This window comes from Idiotropiscis lumnitzeri, chromosome 7 (genome assembly GCF_059441095.1).
Source record: "Idiotropiscis lumnitzeri isolate Australia: NSW breed Sydney's pygmy pipehorse chromosome 7, RoL_Ilum_1.0, whole genome shotgun sequence".
In the NCBI taxonomy this organism is placed as follows: domain Eukaryota; kingdom Metazoa; phylum Chordata; class Actinopteri; order Syngnathiformes; family Syngnathidae; genus Idiotropiscis; species Idiotropiscis lumnitzeri.
In genome coordinates this window covers 13,009,440-13,024,771 of record NC_142397.1, presented here as the reverse complement: position 1 = coordinate 13,024,771, position 15,332 = coordinate 13,009,440, and the positions used below count along the sequence as shown (strand labels likewise).

Genomic DNA, 15,332 nt, shown 5'->3' with positions numbered 1-15,332 from the left:
TCAGTGTCACCTACTGCTACATACACTCATTCATTTCAATTAAGTGTAAGTAAATATAGGAATGTCAAAAACGGTGTGTTAAGTGCTAAGACGGAACCTAAAAAGAAGATAATCATTTACATTTGCACATGTGCACAAATCTCCATTGACTTGCACATGTACACTCTCTTTGAGTCTCTCCCTATCGCTCTCTCTCTCTCTATCTCTTGCACACACGCACACACACACATACTCTCTCTGTCTCACCCTCTCTCACAAACAAACACACATACAATTCAGACACTCTGGTGCTGATGAGCCCAGCAAGCCAGAGCCAAACACCCACTGGCAAGCAACTTTTCTTACAAGCTGCCAGCTGAGACAGAACATGCGATGCAACACAACAAATCTGACATCTGTGAACAAACATTTCATTGTGAACATGAGAAATTAATACAATCTTATCTTTTGTATCCATCAATATTTTTCTACCACAATTGCAGCCTATCACGGCTGATTTCAGGCAGAAAGCAGACGACATCCTGAACTGGTCACTAGTCAATCACCGGGAACAAAGAGAGACAGACAACCATTCACACTAATATTCATGCTGTCACTCTGAGGAAATTAACCCATGCTGCCTGCACAGAAGTCAGGTGCATGAAGCTCAACACATCAGTGAAAAGAAAATCATAATCGCCATAAAACAATAATTCATGCTTACTATTCAATAAGCTAGGCATAAAAAAAAAAAACACTGCAACACACTGTCTTTCTGTTTCTGTCTCTGTGTAACTTCACGTGAACGTGTGTGTGAATGAGGGTGGATATGACGATGACAACTCCGACTCCACCTTCCTCCCACACCGTCATCATTGCACAAAACCAAATTAGTGCTGCTCAATGAAGCTAATTGTTCCCAATATACACATCTTCGGAGGCCTCGTGAAACCAGACCACGCTGGCCATTGCTTACTGATCTAATTACATGCGCACCTTGTTTGTGAGCGTGTGTGTGCGTTTGTGTGTGTGTGAAAGTGTAGAGGGTAAAGACTGACGTCAAAACAGGTGTCTTCCGAGATTTACGACAAAACGAGGATTACAAAGGTCGAACAAAAAAAAAAAACTTGAAAATCAATTAAAAAAAACAATTAAAGTAATTTTCAACATATTTCCACTGATACAAATGCTATACAGTTCAGTATGTTTTTGTCGACACACCACACAGAGAAGCAACAGAATGACTCCAGCAAACAAAAGTAATGCATGGGTTAAATGGAAAAAGTACAGAAGCAAAAAATGATGCGAGTAAATCGATATATAATTTTCTATTTCTGGGTTGATCAATTACTATACTTTACAATGCCGTGTGTCATGAATCATGATTTAACACTTTTCCCAAAGGTCAAAGTATGATCTTGTCCCTCTTATGACTGAATGAAGTAGAATAAAGGGACTGATATGACTGTCTCAAAATTCACCAAATAAAAAGTCCCAGTGAATGTGTCATACAAATTTAATTAATTAATTTAATTAATTGTAATCGAATTTCATATTTTTAGGAAGGAATAAGATCATTTTTATCACATTTCAATCTCCACCCTTTTGTGTCCCCTGTGAATGGATTGTGCTGATGGCAGTCGTGGACACCGCCTCCGGCAAGTGTGTGCGCTCGTGTGTGTGTGTGTCTCACAGAGGAGTTGCATGACTAAGCCTTTGCATGTAATGTCAAGTAAATGCATGCATGCATCTGTCAGCGAATTTATATTTGTGCAAGTCCTTTTTGCATTTTCCCGAGCATGTGTGTGATGCATGACATGCTTTGATGTTACTACACGGAGAGTCTAGTACTTTGGGTGTGTGTGCAGATTTTTTACTGCACTTATGCAGTATTTCAATAATATGAAGTTGATTCCCGATTTGTAACGAAAACATTATTTTGAGAATATTTTCTATAAAACACGTTGGAATATATCTGTGTGATTTGAAGAACCCTGATGCTGGACTAAAAACAGGTTCTTGTTAATCCCATTCATAGACGATAGGGTTTAGGTCAGGGCTCAGTCTGATCCCAAACACACAAATTCTAAAAGGGGAGATGGGCAAACCTCACCCTGTATTGCAGGGTACAAATTATAAAAAAAAGAACAGTTAGGCTAATAACAGTTTGCATTTCAGCCTCTGTGACATCGAGATGTCACCTTTACTTCAGTGACTAAAAAGCATCACACGTTAACAAGTCCTGCATGCACGAAGCTCATTTGAAATTCACACACATCATTTCCTCAGAGCATCACCCATCCTCCTTCCAGCCTTCAAGACTGCACGACAAAGTGGAGTGCTTTTACCGCACGTTGTTGTACCCATGTAAGGCTACTGACGCCAGCTCGTCGTCCTACTTCTATTGCTGCAAGAGCAGTGTGCGTCACGGCTCCCATAACCCACTTCTCTCTGTCAGCTTTCTCCTTTCATTGATTGACACTGACGGTGTCGTGCATTTCAGGTCCACACCAATGAAACACTTTTCTGCCAGTAGGAGCCGCACGTATACTGACTGTATTGGATAATCAGACAACTAGAGAACAGTATGGGACAAGCCAACAGTACGGGACAAAAGAGATGGAGTTGTACTAAGGGGTGTTAAGCAGGCACATTGAAGGGTAACGAACTTGTGAACAGTGTTGACTCATGTTTGGACATATCTGTGCTGGAAGATTTACATCAATGAGGACCAGGTGTCATTATTGTAACTACAACATGTGTGATACTTTTAAATGATGCAGAGAAAATATGTTATCATAGATATTGCTACAATATTCTGGTTCCTACTATGTCATTGTTGTGTAAATGTACCATTTGAAAAAAATATTTAGTTTTCTGTAGTTGACTTATGATTGTTGTAGTTAGATGAGAGTATTTATACGTCGATCCATTCATTATCTGAGCAACTTCCGCTTTTTATACAGATAAATATGTTCAAATACTCTGGTGTAACTTGTTATACTTCAACCTTATCGAATTTAAATCAATTTAGATTATTCAACCCAAAATGCCATGACGGAACTTTCTCTTATCTTCCATCAAGAGTGTTCAGTTTCTCTTTCATCTTCCTCAACAAGGTTTTTTTTTTTTAGCCATGAAGCCGGTAGGGTGGCTACAGCTCTGTTCTCAATTTGGACCTGCTTTTTTTGAGTCCAAAACTTAATCTACTTTTTATAACCAAATTTGCAGATGCCCTGGTGTGCAAGGCAGAAACGCACAGTGAGGCGAAGCGCGTCTACCAAATTCACAAATATGCCGAACTAATCCATTATCACTGCACAAAAATTAAGTTACGTCCGTTTTCCGGGTGCCAGTCTGCCAAAATAGGGCCCGTTTTGTTCCAAAATTTTTTTTATCTGTATACTGACCCGTAATTGACCTTTTCATAGTTGCGTTGATCTCTCGTTAAAGGTTAAATATTACACATTAATAAATTGTGGCGCAGGTGGTATAATGAAATTTGGATGGATTTGATCGAGGCGCAGGCTGACAAAATATACACTGGTGCATGTCAACATATTTCATTCATAAATATAACACTCCGCCAAATTTTTGGAAATGAGGAATAAATTAATTGAATGTATTATAATTTTAATCATCTTTAAAATGTTTTTTTTTTATTTTTTTTAAAACATTCACCATATGAGGGGGACACAAACAATCGGGTGGAAGTGGCCACTTCACAGCAGTGATCTGACTGACTGGCGATCTTGCAGTTCATTATAAACGTACTCTGAGCGCATTCATGGACTTCAGCGAGTCCGTTTCTGCCTCCTCAGAAGACCTGTGCTTGGGAATGAGAGGAACTACTTCCATTGGCCAGGAAGCAATTTGGTTTTGTTCACGCCCACAACGGTGAAAACACGAACCCTAAACCTTTCTAACTGTAGCTGATACCAAAAGAAACAGAATTCCCCACATGCACGCAGTTGGTGCTAGACTTGTGCTGGGTATGAAAATTGACAGAGGGAAAGGAAGGTAACTATACAACATATGACATCACAGGCCAGCTGACAGCCACTCTACAAATCCAACATAAACACTAAGCCACTCTATGTACATCAACAATGTGTGCCTGGAGCATCTGTGAGTGAGACGACGCATCTGAGCATTTATAAGCCATAATGGAAGAGAAATAAAAGCACTCCAGATGCACGGGATTGAATTATACCTTTGATCATCTGATTGGCTAATGTGCAGGCAAAGTGGACAATCCAAGACAAACATACGGTCAGAAGACAGAGCGCAAGCCACAAGGAAGTAGACACACACATACACATAGCACAGCCTCTATGATGCATAGCAGTGCAGTGAGACACTCTGTAGAAACACTTGGTAGCATTTTTAAAAAATATATTTCGCTGATGTGCTTGTGAGTGTACAATAATTTGCTATATCTGATTTGTGTACTGTGCATGTATACTGTGTCCAGTACTGTGTCTCTACAAGAAACAAGGTCCAAATGACCTAATTTGCACTGATCCATAATAATAAATATTTTCTCCAATTAGTAATTGCACTGAGAAGAACAGTGGTTCGTAATGTTGCTGTTATGCAGTAGGTTGGAAGCTGTGTGATGGACCCCAGAGCACCGAGCAGAAATTGCAAAAACAATGGTCCTGGGGGCTCGACATACAATTTGATCTCCAAATCCTGCTACTCACTCTTCCTTTTTGTTTTCCTTCCTGATAACCTTGGTTACAACCATAGGTTTAGATAATGAGGACTCATTCTTCCAGAAAGACACGGTAATTGCATTGCAAATCCAAAATGAAGGAATAAACAAACTCTAGTATTTGCAATTGTTTCTGTGGGAAGATTGCATGGGGGGTCTGTCTTTAATTAGTAGCTGATTGAATTAACTCTATATAATGGTGAGTCTACCTAATATATTAATAGACGTGTTGGTCGTCATTAGTCTTGTTTCAGTCAATAGTTAAGACTGCATCAGTTAAACTTCCATGTATAGAAGTATATGAAGTTCTAATATGGCAAAATGACAGCTTCAAAAGAATAAGGTAAGAGACTGTCTTGAAACGAAGATTACGGTGCGATCTGTTAAGGCCATTTAAAAAACAAATCGCCCACTTTACTGTTCTATATCATTAGTGGAATAGCCAGGACCGCAATTAACTCAGGATGGCAATGATGTTAATGTTACTTGAACAGACAAACAAACAAACCAACCAACAAACTCCAATTGTTTCTTTAACATACCATACTCCCCGCAGGCACACGTCGAAGAAACTTGCATTACACTGGGAATAGCATTTCATGTTGTCTCTCATTAGAAATGCACAACAGTGCAAAAATCTACCTTTGTTATTTTAATGACATTTTTCCACAGCAGTTTCTGTGATATTGTAAAAGAGGATGTGGTAGGGTGGATAGTGTTTGCATGCACATCATTTAATCCCGTAAAAATATTAAATTATTTCACTCTTTGTGTCACCACGCCATCAATAAACTGTTCAGCCCGAATCCTAACGGCACTGCCCATCTGTTTATTATCCTCCATAAAGCAGCTAACGGGGAAACACATTTTTTTTCTACTTTTGTTATCAGCTTTCCCTTGGCAGACATCTGTGCTCAACTGTGTGACATTCTCTTGATATTGTGATTTCAAATAATAGGACAGTGCTACTTTCCTGACTCACAGGAGTTAAATTGTTAAGCAGAAGGTGTACAGATGGATGTATAGATGGATTTACAGTAGATTCAGCGCGTACGTTCCCAGACCAAACCCGCCTGCGTCTCACCGAGCATATTTTGGAGCTAAAACACACCATTGAGTAAGTAACAAGGCAATCCTTGTCTAGGGCCACCAAACCTCATCTGGACAGCCAGCAGGGAAGCCACCTTATGTTTGTGAGAGTGTGCATGTGTATACAGGCCGGGTTAAAAGTATTTGCTGCTTCCTTTTAGTAGCAAGCTGTGGCAGCTTCCTTTCACACTTTTTTTGCTCTTTTTTCTCTCTGGCCTCCACTTTTCCCCGTGAATCATGATGCCATGGAGTCATGATCGCATCGCCTGGTGACACACAAAAGGAAACACAATCCACGATTGAGGTAAACTTGCTTGAGCGCTGCGTATCGGAGTCCATACGAGGGCTCAGAGCGTTGTGTTTACTTTGAGAGCTCCGACCGACTCGTTGTCCTTTTTACCATCAACACTTCTGCTGTGCTTGGCAGCCGACCACTTCCCTCCCCCTCTCGTTTCCTCCCCCATCTTTCAACGCGTTGCCTTTCCCCTAAACCTCGCCGATTCCAAGATCTCTCCCCTGTCATGTAGTGAAGTTTGGCCACGAACACATTTTGCTGTTTGACTGCAGTTTTAAGACGAATGCACATTTTCATTTATGATGTTGATATTTTTGTGATATTTTTTTCAAACCATTGCTTTCTCACAACTCCTTTCTGTTATTTTAAAAGGTCACACAATACTATATCAAAATACGAACATCAGATATTGATATTGCCGGTGTGCACAACCCCCAAAAGTCATGTATTTGAAGTTTGCCTCAAATCGAAACTAAAACTTGGAGGTCGAACAGTCATCAAGTGTGACATTTCACGAGACCTGTCCTTATTAGGGTCACAGGTGTTCTTGTGTGATTTATTAAATCTGACTTTACAGAGAAGCTTTTGCCACAAACTGAGCAGGTAAAAGGTTTTTCTCCACGATGCGTTCTTGTGTGATTTATTAAAGTTGGAGTTTAGGCTTTGCGGCTAAACTCCAGCCAGTCACTCGGATGGCACAAAAAAAAATCACCTTCTCATTCAACCCTATAAGCAAGCATTTAGAGTCTGCAATTAACCTAAGATGCATGTTTTTTGGAATGACGTCAGAAGCCAGAATACCCAACATGCTGCTATTATTGTTCCCGATGTCTATAAGTGTTGGATTTTTTTAGTCCCTTTATGACCTTTACAAAAGACCTTCAGCCGATACAAACATATACCCAGATTGCTGATCACATGATGAGAACAACAGTTTTGAGTCTAGAATGAAAAAATTCATATGACCTTATACCACGTACATATTGTGGGAACTTTGAGGGGGAATTTGAAGAAAATACTTTCAAACACTAAAGACACGTAGAAATGTTTTCTTACACTGTGATGTAAACATTTGAATGTTCCATTTGACTTGCAACTAAGACAAGAACCATCGCTGTTATTTTGTACCATGTGCTGAATATGAAAATTAATGACCATAAACGTTCATTGGCATTGTCCCAAGTGTGATTAGGGTTATAACAATATGCCTATTTTAATGTCATGTTTATTTTTATATATATCATGAGGCGTAAGTGTATTTCTGTCTGGTTGATATGTCACAGCACATTCTCAACAAGTCATTTATTTTTTTAATCATGCTCGTACGGTCCTATTTGGATATAACATTTGCGCTGCAATTTCTTACATTTTGATATTTGTACGTTTCAAAAAAAGATGGCGACTGCCTGCTGCTCTTTTCTTGTACTCATTAGCATATGTTAGCATACGGAGGATGTTAGAAATCCAGATGGATGTAAAGAACATGTGTATTTAAATGTGAAATTTGTGGATCTTACTCACAAAACTCATATGCAAGATTGATGGTTTTATAACGAGAGCCTGCTGCTTTATTAATAGAAGGTATACGGCATATTTTCTGCAAGCGCCTAATATTTACTTAAATTAATTAAAAAAAAAAAAAAGGAATCAAGAAATAACGTCTGCTTTGATGATTTCTGGTGTCTTTTTCAGACAATATATTTGACAGTGTCTAAGTTTATTTGATGCATGCGCTGCAAGTCTGACAGCTCATTATTGGTATCATTCTGATTCTTTTAAAAATTGCCGCATGAATATTTCAGGAGTGGCTTCCTCTTGAAGAATGAGATAAAAGCATGTGAGAAATGACTGTAGTACTTTAAAAGATGGATTGATGATCCTTGAATGTTAATGTTTTTGTATAATTCCAGCCCATTTGGTCAATATCTAGTGAAGGAACGTGTCAAATTATTTAAGAGAACATTGCAGATCCTTAATCCACATTTTGTTGGCTTCCTATCGTGCAGTTAAACTCTCAAAATGTTGTGTATTTATTCAAAATGAAGACCAATTTTCTCAGCGGTCCCTAAGGAAGCACTAATAAGCCTTGATGAACTCAGCAAGGCCTGGAAACGAGAACAGGTTGTGCGTCTCTCAGGAAATTCATTTGCGTCAAAGGGAGAATGTGGGCCTCCCCTCAAATAGACTTCTGAGCATGTCTTTGCTTTAAAATCTTTTGAAAGTCTCCCTCCATCCCTCCCTCCAGCCGCCCCTCTGACATAGATACTGCAAATGATGTGATGATGGCTATGTTATGCAACGGAGCATTGCCTTATCTGAGATCTGACCTCTATTTGTAAAGGGTCAAATATTTCAGGAAAAAAACGTTTCTCCTGAGTCGTGCTGCTTTTTCTTGAAGTGCAACCTCAAAAGCATTGATGAACCTCAATAGCAGTTAATTTTTTAAATACAGGATTTTTTTTCAATGTAATCATGCGATCCTCCCTATTAAAAAAATGGCAACAGCTCCCTAACCTCAAAAGAGTTCACAGTCAAATACATACTTTTAAGTGGTAGTTAGAATTATTAACTCATTCAGGTAAGCTAGCCCAGGTAAAAATGAATTGACCTTTGGGCTTCTATATCCGTCAATGGCAGTGAATGAGTTAACTGGTGGAAGGAATAATCGCATTGATTGAACATTATGTTCTCATGCATAAGCAAACGCACTGTGCTTTAGTCTCACTGTCTTCCAGCTGTACTGGGGAAGTACCGTGATTGGACTCAAAACCCGTGCCCATGCTAGTCAAACAACTCAGACTCAAAGGTCAACGTTAACCAAGCTTGTGTGCCTAGTGTGAGTGTCCTGTATTAAATATGGAGTTCTATTTATTATTTTTTTACCCTCAATCTGACCATGTACGTATATCCATCCCTGTCTTTTCTTTGCCATATGAAATCTGGCGATATTGCTGTTTAAACCTCTGACCTAAAGTAGATGAGTTGACCTCTGACACTACTAGCTAACTAAATGAATGCATTCTGTCCGTACGTAATTTCAGTTGTGCAGTGAATAACATAAAGCACATCTAATTATTGTTTGTGAGCCTCTTGTTCTGTTTGGTTGCGTTAAGTGTACTACCGTTTCATTCCTGGTATCTCATCGTGGAAATACAAGTCTCCTTTTCCATGTGACTATGACAAAGTTGCTTCATAATAAAGTATTGTTAACAACTGTTATTTCGGAGAGGAATGATTACTCTAGTTTTCCTTGTATGTACCATTCTGACTTTTTCTCTTATTAAATGTTACTGGTCAAAAGAAAGTTTGAGTTCACATATTCACAGGAGAGTACTGTACTACACTTGTCAAAACATTTAAATAATTCAACACAATAGCAGCATGGCATCATGCTCATTCCTCATTAGAGTAACATCATGTTTTTGAGCAGATAGCTCCAAAGCAAAAAAATCTATTTAATAACAAAAATCAAATAGATACATAAATGAAGTCACAGAAGTACTAGAAATACAGTATGTTCCTGATTCCAGTCCAGTTAAGTGCCTGTCTTGCCTCTGGCTTAGCAGGCTACACCAGCCGGCTTCATAAATACTGCATAAGAAATGCTTGATGAAAACCCCGCTTCTCTCAGGTACAACTGCACTCTGGAGAGCTTCATTATCTGCAGGCCTGTACCTAAAGCCTGGTACGCACACAAATACTGTCATCAACTAAATCATTTTTCAAATGTAATGGTCCATCGATCTCTCCACTGATGAAAAGTGCCTTCCGCCCAAAACCAGAAGTCTGGCGCAGCACAGAGAAAGACCTGAGAGGGGCAGCACCAATGGGGAACGGGCCGTGTCGGGCCGCATAGATGAGAAAAAAAACTTGCAGTACCTTTGGTTTATTTATTATTTGAGGCTGAAAAATATATTATTTTGAAAAGTGATTTCTCTCCATTACGTCCATCTATGATGGGCTTGTGACGAGTGGAACAACAGATCATATTTGACCAGTGATCCATACAGATCACTGGGCAAAGCAGCGGAATGGCTAGTAAGAAAAAATTGTGCTCGTCAACAATCACTATGATAGCAGCAGAAGAATTTGAAAACGGCACATGGATCACGTAAGTTACATGTATGGAAGCATTTTGGAGTTTCTATGTTGTCGTGACTGTCATAGCACCCTCTGGTGTTTAGCCGGTTAATGTCATTTAATTTTAGTTAGGCCTGTTTCAGCCACCTTTTTCACGACTCGCAATAACTACCAGACAAAAAAAGGTCATTGTAACAGTTCAACATTCCATCCAAAATTGATCAGTCTGCTTGCAGTAGCACGTAAGTGACTCAGTATAAAGTGTCTATTTTCGGGATTACAGTTTCTTTGAGGACGTTTCAGTAGTCGCCTGTGCCATTTTGAACTTTGTGTATGGATATGAACGCAGTAATTTGGTGTCATGTTGACGAGCCATTTCATTGCATCCGCTCATGTTTTTTGACGGACATACTGCAGCGTTTATCACCGATATAAACCTTTGATACCCAATCATACCTGCAAATATTTTACAAGACTACTGTGAATTCGGCCCCCGTGGTGGCATAACGGTTACCCTTACGACCTTTCGGCTTTATCAGTTTTAATTGACAGTACATAGTTTGCCACCAACGTCATCACAATGCCATCCCGGAATCATATTCAGTCACCTATTTCGGACGCAAAGAAACCACTAGTTAATTACACCGATATTGTATGACATAACACATGTCTCCGGAGTTAGTGGCTACTACTGACTAGCTTCTCGCTGTTAGCATTAGCAACAAGTGCCAGGTCCCACTGCCGCCCAACACTGATTGCCAGCCCGCAAAAGTTAAGGACTTATATGTACCGGTCTGCGGCGGAAAAAAAATTGTCAACCACTGATTTAGAGGACTTTTGATTTTCCCAGTCCCTCGTTTGCCTTTTTTCTTCAATTAAATACCAAGTTACCCCTGCCTCGCTTCCATGCATTTGGGTCTTCCTCCACCCCCACCTGACATTAAATTCATTATATTGCACAAACTTATAAAGCACACTCTTTTAATTTTTCCTTAGCACCTGTTATCACTCTGTCAAGAACTCGCTCGCACGCATCGTTCCCGGGTCCAAAGGGGAATGCTTCAAGTTATATCACTCCCGGTTGAAGTTTACTGTAAAACTGATCCATAAAACGAAAGAGACAAAGAAACGATGCATGTTTAACACCTGCTGTAAATCATAAATCAAACCATATTTGGAAAGTCTTCTGGCTCAATGCTAGAATAACACAAAATTCCATCTGCAGTGTAACGGAAATCAGCATTGATTTTAGAGCTAAGCAAACCTTCAAATGACTACTACTGGTAAATATGGAACAGCAAAGCATACAAAGCATAAGCCGTTATTCACGGGCATGTATTTTCTCTGTTTTGTGGCAACGACAAATAATACTGGGGTTTAGTTGGGAACCTTTTCCTCTTCTTGCGTTTCTTCCGTTTATTTCCTGCTCGTCTTCACAGTGAAACTCAGTGCTGCCTTTTATGTTGTGGCATAACGTGGTAATACAGCACATTGAAGGCATGCAACTCTAAATTTGGATTTGTCTGTGAATGAAGACAGTCGCTTACAAATCTGCCACATAGCAGCTGTGAAAGATGAACTGTGACTTACGGGGGGATTCATTGAATTATCTGCTATTAATGGAAATATGGAAATATTGTATCTTTCAAAAATACAGTGCTTTACACATTGAATAAACCATCAACGATTAATATGGAACAATAATTAAGTATTACGTGTTTTGATGCAGACTCTTTCAAGAAAAAAAACATGCTATTGAAACTGGAGCTTTAAATGAAATAGGGTCATGTTTCAACTTTCTACCATTCAACAAGCAACCTTCTCAAAATGCATGCCAAAGTCATGAATATGCTCCAATACAAGGAAAAACAGCTAAGTCTCACTGGCTCCAGTGAAGTCCAGTCTCTCTGACAAAATTCCCATACTTAAATCAAAACATCACTGCAATTGCTCTGCAAGTTCTTGTGGTAATTGCCTGCCCTTTCCCAAATTGTTTCTCTTGGCTTTTTAAAGACAGATCAAGAGAGCAAACGACTGGGATGCCATAGTACATCTAATGTAGTACCTGGCTTGCAATCACTTATATTGGTCCAGCTGCAAAAGCATGACTCACTACAGTATATGGGACCTGACAGGACATATGAGGACACGCTGAGGGACAACTCGGGGTCTCTCCACAATAGACGGTTTAAATTTTTCTCTGCGAGGATGCAAAACAATTCAGGGACGGTTCGATTTGAAAGTGGAGCAATTTGATTGAATATGGTGTGGCTCGATTAGAGAGGCTATGGTGTAATGACCTTTGTTGTTGTCATTTTACATTCGTTTGAATGAATTGGTCAGTAATGTCAGTAAATGCGCCTTTCCCTTCCAAAATATAGATCTGATATGCATCTCGATATATTTCTAATTGAAATGATTCCATTCCGTTCGATTCGATGCACTCGCATCTTTTATATCAAAAACGATTTTCCAGTTCAAACCGTTTGTTGTTACACACCTAGAGACAACAAATGGGCCTAGGAACCTGTCACTGTGTCTACGTGTGTTTGTGTGCCCATGCACATACACTTGCAATACTTTTGAAGGACCACGAAGACCACAACACTATAAGTGATCTCTGTTTACCGATTGCCAATAAACAAGCAGCACATCTTAGGGAGATTAATGGTTGAATAAACTCTGGACCAGAGTTTTAATAGTTTTGAATGTTTCTTTAGATTTTACTTTTTTATAATTATTATTTTAAAAATAGTTTTCCGAGAGGGTTTATTCGTTTTGATTCATTATAGTTTATATGTTTGTGAATCTCTCCAGATAACTCAATGTTCTGAAGTTAATTAAAAAAAAATGTTTTATTGAGCAAGATGCCGTTGCCTGGAGTGACTGTACGATAACAGCAGTTGATGTCATCTAACGCAAACTACTTTGTCGTTGAGAATGACTCAACAGCACCTCTCCGTTGGTCACTGTCAAGTAATGCACACCATTTTGCTGTATTTGCGTCAAGATATGGATAGTTAATTAACATACAGAGGTCACTCATCCATCCATTCGTCCATCCATTATCCGAGGCACTTCTCCTCACGAGGGTTGCGGGCGTGCTCGGGGCTTCCCAGTTACCATCGGGCAGCAGGCGGGGTACATCCTGGACTGCCAGCCAATTGCAAGGCACACAAAGATGAACAACCAGCCGCGCTCAGAAACACATCGAGGGACAATTTAACGTATCCAGTCAACCTACCATGCATGTTTTTGGAATGTGCGAAGAAAGCAAAGTACCCGAGGAAACCCATGTAGGCACGGGGAGAACATGCAAACTCCACAGAGGAAGACCGGAGCCGGACACAAACCCTGCACCTCTGAACTGTGAATCCATCATGCTAACCAGTCTCCCACCGTGCCGCGAGGTCACTCATGTTTATTTTAGTTTACTTTATTTATTTTGAATGAGTGCTTTGATAATTCATGAAAACTACAGTCGCCCAGAAAGACTCAACACAATAGATTCAGTCTCAAAATTATTATTTATGTACACTCATTAACCATTAAGATGCAACACTTGATGACAAGCAGCCAGGCGGTCAATCGCATCTGATTGACTGATGACTTAAAAAAAATAGTGTCACTTACAAGGCAAGAACAAATGTTTAATTACCACTACACTATTATGATAAGTTTTTTAAGTTGGTGAACATATGCGTCACTTCGGTAATCGGGACAATGCACGTTATAAGTTGAAACATGCCACTGTGCCCTCTGTGCACACACACATTAAACACAATAATGTCCACAGTAATTGTACTACCCATCTGCATGCAGCCTCAAACTGAGCTCCTGAGCCCAGCAGGACGCTGATGACCACATTAACAACAGAAGCAGATTGCAAGTAAACATCAGGCAGGTCAGCTGTAGTTGCAAGTGGCACCCCCAAACATGGATGCCCATGAAGACCCATGATGGCCAGTGCTGATAAGACACTAATTGCTATTGTTTGCTAAATATGTCCTTTGGGGGTATTTTGCGTAAAGAGAATATCTCTGCGAAATGGCCCCACGGCGCCTGGAAGGTCATCACCACACAACCATGTTAGTTTAAAGGGCCACACGTACGTCTTACCTGGTCCCGTGGAATGCAAGGCAGCGAAGTCCTGCGGTGGGACTTGCTGTTGCTCTGACTGTGAGCCATCATTTCCGAGGCTGCTATGGAGCTGGACCTCCGTCTCCGCTTGAAGACAGGGATGTCCTCCTCCTTCGCCCCGGTCACAGAGCCACAGCACCCCGTCCCGCTGGTCCCTGGGGCCGGCAGGAGCCGGTCAGCATACCGCGTAAGCAAAACACCCAGCAGGCAAGCCAGGTAGAGTCTTCCAGCCGGCCTGGACACTGCTTACTGGGACGAGGGAGACGGCCTTAGCGAAACGACACGGACACTCCCTGACCCAGTCGGATGAGCAGCGGGGTCCGGCCAGCTGAGAACGTGCGGCGGGGCGAGGAGGGAGGAAGGGAGGAAGCGAGGGAAGGAGGTGGGGGCTGACTGCGCAGCGGCTTGGCTCAAAGTGGCGCACCGCTAGACGGAAAAACAACGGCAGTGCTGATGAGCAACGGCCCGAACCAAAAGAAGGCACATACAACCGTAAACACGGAGGGCGGGAGGGGGACTGGAGATGCACGAACACAGGCAGTCAGTCAAAAGCAGCTTCGGAGCGCATCCGGTCGCCCAATGCAGACGAGAGCCAGAGCCGCCTCGATGATTTGTGCAGCCAGCATCCCGAAAAGGCAGATACTCTCAGCCCGCCACGAGGGGCCTCCCGCGTCCGGTTACGACGGCGTGACACATGTGCTCACGTCGCCAGGCGCTCCGACACCGCCTGGAGGATGTTTGTCATCAGTGGCGCTTGATGAGCCTCTAGAGCTGTCCATCTCCAAGCCCGACCTTCACCGTCAGTCGAAGGCGAGAGCAATGCTGCAAAAATATGCAAAGCTGCTTGAGCATTTAGTTGGAGTTGTAGATATTCAGTTTAACCTTTACAAACTGGGTCGTATGTGACCCAAATTTGATTCAAATGGCAAAACGGGTCAATGTTTTTGTTGTTATGCCGTCAAATTATTTGGCAATTCACAGAAAAAAGCAGTGTCATGTTTTCAACCTGAAGTTTGATGACTTTTCCTGTAG

The 15,332-nt window shown here is 41.0% G+C and overlaps 1 protein-coding gene across 2 annotated transcripts in view; it reads right to left on the bottom strand.

Annotated features, from left to right (window-relative positions):
* Positions 1–15,083, bottom strand: part of pde3a (phosphodiesterase 3A, cGMP-inhibited) — a 44,231-nt gene extending 29,148 nt beyond the window's left edge. Inside the window, exon 1 of one of the 2 annotated variants that reach the window (XM_088300698.1) lies at positions 14,273–15,083. Coding sequence is in view for 1 of the 2 variants with exons in the window: in XM_088300696.1 (XP_088156822.1) it covers positions 14,280–14,351 (72 nt within the window). In the remaining variant the exon portion in view is untranslated. The remainder of the gene's footprint in view (positions 1–14,272) is intronic. The other variant, XM_088300696.1, reaches the window with a different exon arrangement.
* Positions 15,084–15,332: the final 249 nt, after the last annotated feature.